The following is a 7272-nucleotide window of genomic DNA, read 5'->3' as shown; positions in this document are numbered from 1 at the left end:
CCATTGTCAGCCAGAACCTGCTTCATATGGTTCACTCGATATTGATCACGTACTACAAAACTGGAAAAACATAGCATAATAACCCTTTCAGATCAAATACGCCAGAACAAAGACAGGTTTGGCCTAGTCTAAACCTGTGACGAGCAGATATGTCAGGTAAGGCTTCCAACCCTTATTTTCTTTTCTAATTTCCAAGTCCTCACCATAAAAGATCAAAAACGGTTTAAACGATAATATAAAATTAAAATAAATGTGCCACGGTGAAATGTGGAACCAGACATGCAAAAAAACTTTGTTTGTACCACCAGGGAAAGATAATATAGATAAGTGAGCGGCGGCAATGTAATCTCTAGCACGGATAACCCGATGCACATCCTCTGCCCTTCCATGAGATCATTTTTCGATGATCTCTGCCTCTGAATGATCTCACAAGAAGCTTACCGTCTACAGGCTTGCACAAACCGACATCAACCACAGTTGTCGCTGTTCCTCTCTTGGAATCTGGAGATGGGTCGTCCACGTAATAGTCGAACAACATTGCTAAGCATCTGATTTGATGAGACAGGAGATAGTTTTCTTGATCTGAAGGAATAATCTTCAACATATGAAGGTTCACCTGATACCGCCACAAAAACGTTACAGAGATGTTCTCGTTGGTGTCATCGAGTAAAGATTAGTATATGTTACTGGGCGTAACACTTACTTCTGCTTCCATTGCTCGAAGTTCATTGTAATGGTCACTTTCATTTGTCCCTTTGTCATCTCCTGACGAAGAAGAAGCATGGAGAGACAGAGAAAACAAAGGAGGTCGAAGAGGATACTCCATGCTAATATAGACCTGCCAATACAACTCAATTTTAACACTTAAGAATGAAAAAGATAAAGGGAAGACAGCGTTTTTAGAAGTTACCGTTGCTTCTAACTTCCACAACTTTCCGCCATCTGTTTTCCTGGAGAGCACAAGCGCAAACTCTCTCGCACCATAATCCACCCATGAATTATCAGGGCACAACGCTTCCACATGCGCCTCAGTTTTTCCGGCTGGCTCATCTACTTCACTATCATCGTCCAAAACAAGATCCAAATCATCTTCGTATATCTTGAAACTTGGTGACTTTACTTTGCTAATTGGAGAATCTAGGTTCTTTGTCATCAAGGCCAACTGCCTTGACCGTGCTTGATTAGATACTTTCAATGGGGTGTGATTGGAACTGGTTAACGAAGCAGCCGCTGTGACCAAAGAGGGAAGTTCTCCATCTTCCCGTATACTTTCAAGATCTTCCTTTCCAGAAATAGATCTTCCCTCTACATCGATTTCCATAGGTTCTGGAACTTGTTCCACACTGTTCAGAGTCAGAGAGCATGACTTACTAGCCGAAGGTCGTATATGTAACCAGGAATCCAAAGCACAGAGAACCTTATGGAGTGCCCACGGAGCATCTTCGCAGTTAACCACTGGTAACTCATGTTTCATAAGCAAATCAAGCTGTTCCCTGTTGCCAGTAGAAGTTTCCAAAGTATTCAGCAAAAACAAACATATCAACAGAAATGATTACCTATGGAAGCTCTTATCACAAAGTCGACAATGCTGCAGGGAGATTAAACTGTTGACTGCCAAGTTATTGACAAAACCAAACTATTAACTGTACGAAGGATATGCTGATAGAACTTTGGATTGTGTTTCTTAAACTGAACTATTAAACCTACAAATTTTCTGTAGTTCTTTGCATTGTGATCTTTAACTAAGACGGAAAACATACAGGGTGGTGAACTCACGCAAGAGCCAGATGCGCTTTTTTCCGCGAGCGTATTCTTTGCAGAACTGTTTGCACCCTATGCTGCTGGCGATACAATGAAAGATTAGGCACAAACGCATCACTTTTAGCTGAGTCAGTGTTATGAGCTTCTTCGCCTAGTAAAACTGGTGACACTTCTGGTAAAATATCAATTCCCGCCAAATGTTGTACCCATTTATAAGGCCTTGAAGTTCTGTTCTCATCAAATGCCTGACCATCACCAAGGATGAGCTTGGTCGACTGTATGGAAGACCGGCCATAGGAAAAGAATTGAGTATATGCATTTTTAAAAGTAAAGTCGTCAAAAGCCACATGTAGAAAACTGAAACACAAAAACGAAAAGTTACCTGATGAGGAGGCTCAAGTCCAGCATCCTCTGGAAATAAGTTACAAAAGATGTTTTTCTCTGGTCCATCCTGAGAGCCTTCAGCACCAACACATACTACATTCAACTTCAGCAGGTACTCAAACTTGAGAATGACAAGTTTGACGGATTTTGCATCAGGCATCTCATCATCATATATGTGAAGGAAAATCTTGAGAGGGTGGACTTGATATAATCCTGTCTTGTCAGAACCTTCTTTGCTAGTAAGTTTCTTGGGTCGTTTTCTTCTCCTTTGTCCATCATCATCGTCATCAAGTCCATCGTCCTCCAGCCTAGAACTCTCTGCATTATTCAACATACCTGAAGAATCAATACCAAATTAGTATTCCTTTCGTTTCAGTATTAGAGAACAAAGTAAGTATTTAAAAACAACTTACCTGAGTCCTTTTTCGATTGTTGTCTAGCATAAGCTTGAGCATCCTTAAGGCTCCCAACTACCTCCAAATCAATGCTCTCTTCAAAAGCTTCCTTTTGTGCCAAGAGCTGTGAGTATAGAACATAAAGCGGAGGAGGAAGCAGCTCAGCTAGATTATGCTGCTTCAGTTTCTTTGTGTGCTGTATACCCAACTGGTTCTGTACTGGAAGTGATGCTTTCTTCAGAGACTTGAGGTGTAAAGGAAGACTTGACAAAAACTTCTTACGCTCTGCAATGGTTTCTAGTAAACTCTTCTTCTTTTGCTCCAATCTCGCTCGTTGCTTACACAATTCTTTCCTCTGAATCAAAACACATATAAAGGTGATGAACAGTTTATCACTTTTTTCACGTTTACATGTTTCCGAAAAGTGATTCCGCTATATTCTTTTGCCGTATTATTCATAAAAAAAAAATAACCAACGCATCTACTAAAACCAGCTTTTAGCATTTTATGATTATTTTGCAATAACTCTTTCTGCTATACCAATAAATTCCTGACAACACTCAAAATCATTTCTACCAAACGTAAACATTCAATGGAGATGAGCTTGAATGAATTTCAGAGATAATGATTGAGTCCTACCTGATGAAGCTCAAAATTGAGTCTCTTAGGCATCAAGACATGTGAACCATCACTTGATTGCGATTGATCCTTGATAGCTTCAGGAGCGTCTCGAAAGAACTCTTGTTCAGGAACAAGGTCAATGTCAGGATACTTGGATTTGAAATCCCTACAAGCCTTAATAGCTTTGACGTAATGGCTCTTCTCGTACATAAGATTGTGCAATTGCAATGTCGTGAAATCAACCGGTGCTTTAGCTCGTTCAGTCTCCGCTTTCACTTTATCTTCCTCAGTTAGAATCGCGCGATTCGCCTGCGAAATGAGAAGGAACGAAACCCTAAGTTTGGTAAAGAAAAGGAACAAAAAGAGAGGCGGAGGAAGAACCCTAGAGATTGGTAGAGAAACCTGACGAAGATTAACGAAGTTGAGGAACATTTGTGTGAGGAGTTCTCGAATCTCGGATTTGTGATTTCCTTCTTTTTTCATGGAGAGCATCGTCGCGACGATTTCTTCTACGGAGGCTTTGCTCTCTCGAAGTAACTCGAGTGGAAATTTACCTGGCTCTCGCGGTGGTTGTGTAGTCTCCGCCGTTGTCGTTACTTCCGGCGTCGGGATTTCGTCGGCGGTGACCATTCCTTCTTCTATTTCGCCGTCCTCCATTGTCGATTTCTTCCGGCGTCGGGAACTCTTGTTTTCTAAACTATTTTAATTACAAACAAAAATGTACTTCCGTAGTTTTTTTTTTTTTTTTTTCCACTTTTTAATGACGAAACGAAAGTAATATTTTTATCTCTTTCTCACTTTCGTTTCGTCGTCTCTCAGAAGCAAATTTAGTTTTCGTGTCTATTTGCTTTGTCCTTAGATATCAGGCGTGATGAACAGCCATAACCGTGGCGATGGTTTGCTTACGGCTGTTCATAAGGACTATTTTAGAGTTGTGAACTCGAGGGAGTTGCTTTTAGTTATGTACTCAGAAGCAAATGTACTTCCGTAGTTAATTTAGTTATGTGAAGCAGAAATTGCTTATGTTATAATTATTTTGGTAAACAATAATTAGGACAGACAAATCTGTTTGCGGACAATAAACTATTGGGTTTAATTCTATTTATATGCGAAAACAGTTCACAGTTAGTCTGTTGCGGTTTTATCTTTGTTTTCTTTATACCGCATTACTATAGCATACGATTGATGAATAATAAATAAAAAGTGATTTACTCTGCAGTTCCAGTCGCTGCAACCATTCACACTTATTTGTACACTAACTTTGTAATTTTGATTTGATATCAATAAAATTGTTTTGTAAAAATTGTTTGTTTTACAAAACATAAATATACAAACAATAAAAAAAAAAAACTCTACTTTGTGTTATACAAAACAACGGAAGGCATGATTTGTAACACAAATCCATAAATTTTCAACAAATAAACAAAACTAATATCTTTAAAAGCGATAAAAAATTGTAGCAAAAAATTTAATAAACAAATTTTATATCATTTTGTGATTAGTGAAAATTAAAATTGTAATCACATAACACAGTAAATACATATTATATGATAAGAAGTGTTCTAAAATTTCTTATTGTTTGATCTTTTAAAAAAATGAATTTTCTTTGGGTTAGATAGGTAGATAACCTTACTGGATTTATAACTAAAATATAGCCTGTGTCATATTTTGTGAGTAAATATCAGTGGGATAAAACTAAATTATCCTTGTTTAAGTGCTTTGATAAAAAGAGTATATATACTAAATAACTATGGATTCAAAAAGAACTAACAAACAAACCTACATCTATAGTACTTTTGTGAGAGGGGTAGCTATGTCCAATTCAAGTCTATGGGCCCACTTTTTTTAATGGGCCTCACGTCCTTTCACTAAGTCCGTGAGCCCATCCATATCCGACGGCTGGTTTGCTATGTCTAGGAGGCTTTAAAGACTTGTTACCATCCCTACAAATCACCACATGATATTTCCCTGTGTTTTCACTTCCCGGAAGGTCACCCATCTTAAGACTATTCCAGCATAAGGACGCTTAACTGTGGAGTTCTCTTAGGACCTTTGATCGAAAAGATAAGTGCACTTTTGTAACATAGGTGGTCAAATCAATTCTTTTAAACCTCTCTGCATGTCCCTGAAACGGGGGTGTCCCAATTCACCCCCACTAACAGATCCACAACGTCTTCGTTGCACACCAAGACTGTCACCACCTTACTTAATGGGCCTCACGTCCTCTCAATAGGCTCGTGAGTCCATATCTATCTGACGGTCGATTTGCTACGTCTGAGAGATTTTAAAGACTTGTTACCATTTTTACAAATCACCACATGATCTTTCCCTGTGTTTTGTCCTCACTCACACAGTTCCGACAGTCACTTCCCGGAAGGTCACCCATCCTAATACTACTCTAGCTCAAGCACGCTTAACTTTGGAGTTCTCTCACTATCGTTGACCAAAAAGATAAGTGCACTTTAGTGACATAGGTGGGCAAATCAATTCTTTTAAACCTCTCTGCATGTCCCTTAAACCGGAGTGTCATAGAATCTCTGTAGTCGTGTTATTTTTTAACACATGCCATTTCGTTTTTAACACGTTATTTTCTCAAAATTACATGTAATAGCAAAAGATCTTTTTTTTAACATGTTATATTATATATAAATTAATATTTTTGAAGTACATATTATATCCTTTTACTTATAATTAATTACATGGAAAGGCCTTGGAAAAAAAATATTTCCAAATTTTATCCAATTTCCGTAAATCTCTCTACCTAATTCAAGCATAAAATATGATTCTCCTCACTTTTATTTGATCTTATATTTAAATTATTTTGAATTATTATATAAAACATCTACTTAATAAAAATTTTGATTTTTCTGCATATGATGTGATTCAAAATTTTTTTAATGGATATATATAACTCAATCGATGAATAAAAAGAGTATGTATACAATGTTCCACATTGTTTGAAAAAAATAGGCAATTTTTCAGAGTTATACTATAGAAGAAACCAAAATAATTCTAAAAACAAATGAGCAGGGAGCTTTGATTTACCAAACATTCAAATTTATAAATTTTATTTAGTTTACTTTGGTTATTTATTTTTAAAGAATTTAAACTCTTAAAAAGTTAAAATATCATTAACTCGATACTATACGGGTAAACTTCATTACTTATTTTGTTAACACTATCGATATTAGACTAATAGACATCTAATTAAATTGATTAAATTAATATGATGTATAAAAATCAAATTGTTTTGCGGTATGATGCGAGTTAAATCATAAAATTAACAATCAAAATACAATTATACACTCTTAAACACTAAACAAATCAAACAAAATTAGCAAACAAATACAACTTAAAATTTTAACTTTTTGTCAAAGTTTACCGCGGATTAAAATCTAGTATTTTTTTAAATACTTCTCATGATATATACTATCTTCATTTATGAAAAGTTGAACACAATAATATATAACAAAAAAGAAATTGAAATTGATTTCTTCAAAATTTAGTCAAGATACGAGTCAGGTAAGTGAAGAAGAGGCAAGTCCCCCAAAAGAGTAACATTGATGTATTCATTAGGGAAGTGAGCAGGTAATCCTGGAATCAACAATGCAACAACCCTGAAACACCTCAAGAACCATCCTTCTCTGAACTCTCCACCTTTCCAATAAGGTATGATGAGACTTCGTATCAACTCCCACATTGCATTCATTATCTTTGGTATAGCCCATAAAATATTAAAGTAGTTTTTGTTTGGCTCCTCTTCCTCTACCTGAATATAACATCAAACAACAAAAGATTATCATCAGTAGGGGAAGTGAGTTAATGGTATTATGAGGGAAATGGACAATAAGTCTCATATTTCCCAAATATACTTGACTATATCATTTAGTTTGTGTTCCCTTTTGTTTCCATCTAAGACTAGAAGTACATTCTCATATGAGAACGAACTTCATTACGGAACAAAACGTGTCAAGAATTATGCAATGCCCTAATCATATAGATGAGTACCAAAAAAAAAAAAAAGATAATAGATAGTAATATGCAACCAACCTTTCCTTTATAGAAACTGTCATAGTAAAGGCATGGCCCAAAGTGCTTGAACATGAGTGTC

At 36.4% G+C, this 7272-nt stretch overlaps 2 protein-coding genes across 3 annotated transcripts in view; both read right to left on the bottom strand.

The window, feature by feature from the left end:
• LOC104725182 (THO complex subunit 5B-like) overlaps positions 1 to 4100 on the bottom strand; it is a 6866-nt gene extending 2766 nt beyond the window's left edge. The window contains exons 1-8 of one of the 2 annotated variants that reach the window (XM_010443797.2): positions 3564 to 4100; positions 3180 to 3470; positions 2559 to 2895; positions 2144 to 2481; positions 1777 to 2036; positions 911 to 1493; positions 704 to 838; positions 62 to 616 (exon numbers count right to left, since the gene is read on the bottom strand). In XM_010443797.2, the coding sequence (XP_010442099.1) occupies positions 350 to 616; positions 704 to 838; positions 911 to 1493; positions 1777 to 2036; positions 2144 to 2481; positions 2559 to 2895; positions 3180 to 3470; positions 3564 to 3818 (2466 nt within the window). In that variant the 5' untranslated portion in view covers positions 3819 to 4100 and the 3' untranslated portion in view covers positions 62 to 349. Of the gene's footprint in view, positions 1 to 61; positions 617 to 703; positions 839 to 910; positions 1494 to 1776; positions 2037 to 2143; positions 2482 to 2558; positions 2896 to 3179; positions 3471 to 3563 lie in introns of those variants that run through there. The other variant, XM_019233210.1, reaches the window with a different exon arrangement.
• LOC104725181 overlaps positions 6626 to 7272 on the bottom strand; it is a 4602-nt gene continuing 3955 nt past the window's right edge. The window contains exon 6 of the mRNA XM_010443796.2: positions 6626 to 6930. Coding sequence (XP_010442098.1) covers positions 6664 to 6930 — 267 coding nt within the window. The 3' untranslated portion in view covers positions 6626 to 6663. The remainder of the gene's footprint in view (positions 6931 to 7272) is intronic.

The sequence above is a fragment of the Camelina sativa genome, chromosome 11 (assembly GCF_000633955.1).
Source record: "Camelina sativa cultivar DH55 chromosome 11, Cs, whole genome shotgun sequence".
NCBI classification, from domain to species: Eukaryota; Viridiplantae; Streptophyta; class Magnoliopsida; order Brassicales; family Brassicaceae; genus Camelina; species Camelina sativa.
This window is presented reverse-complemented; position numbering and strand designations above follow the sequence as displayed.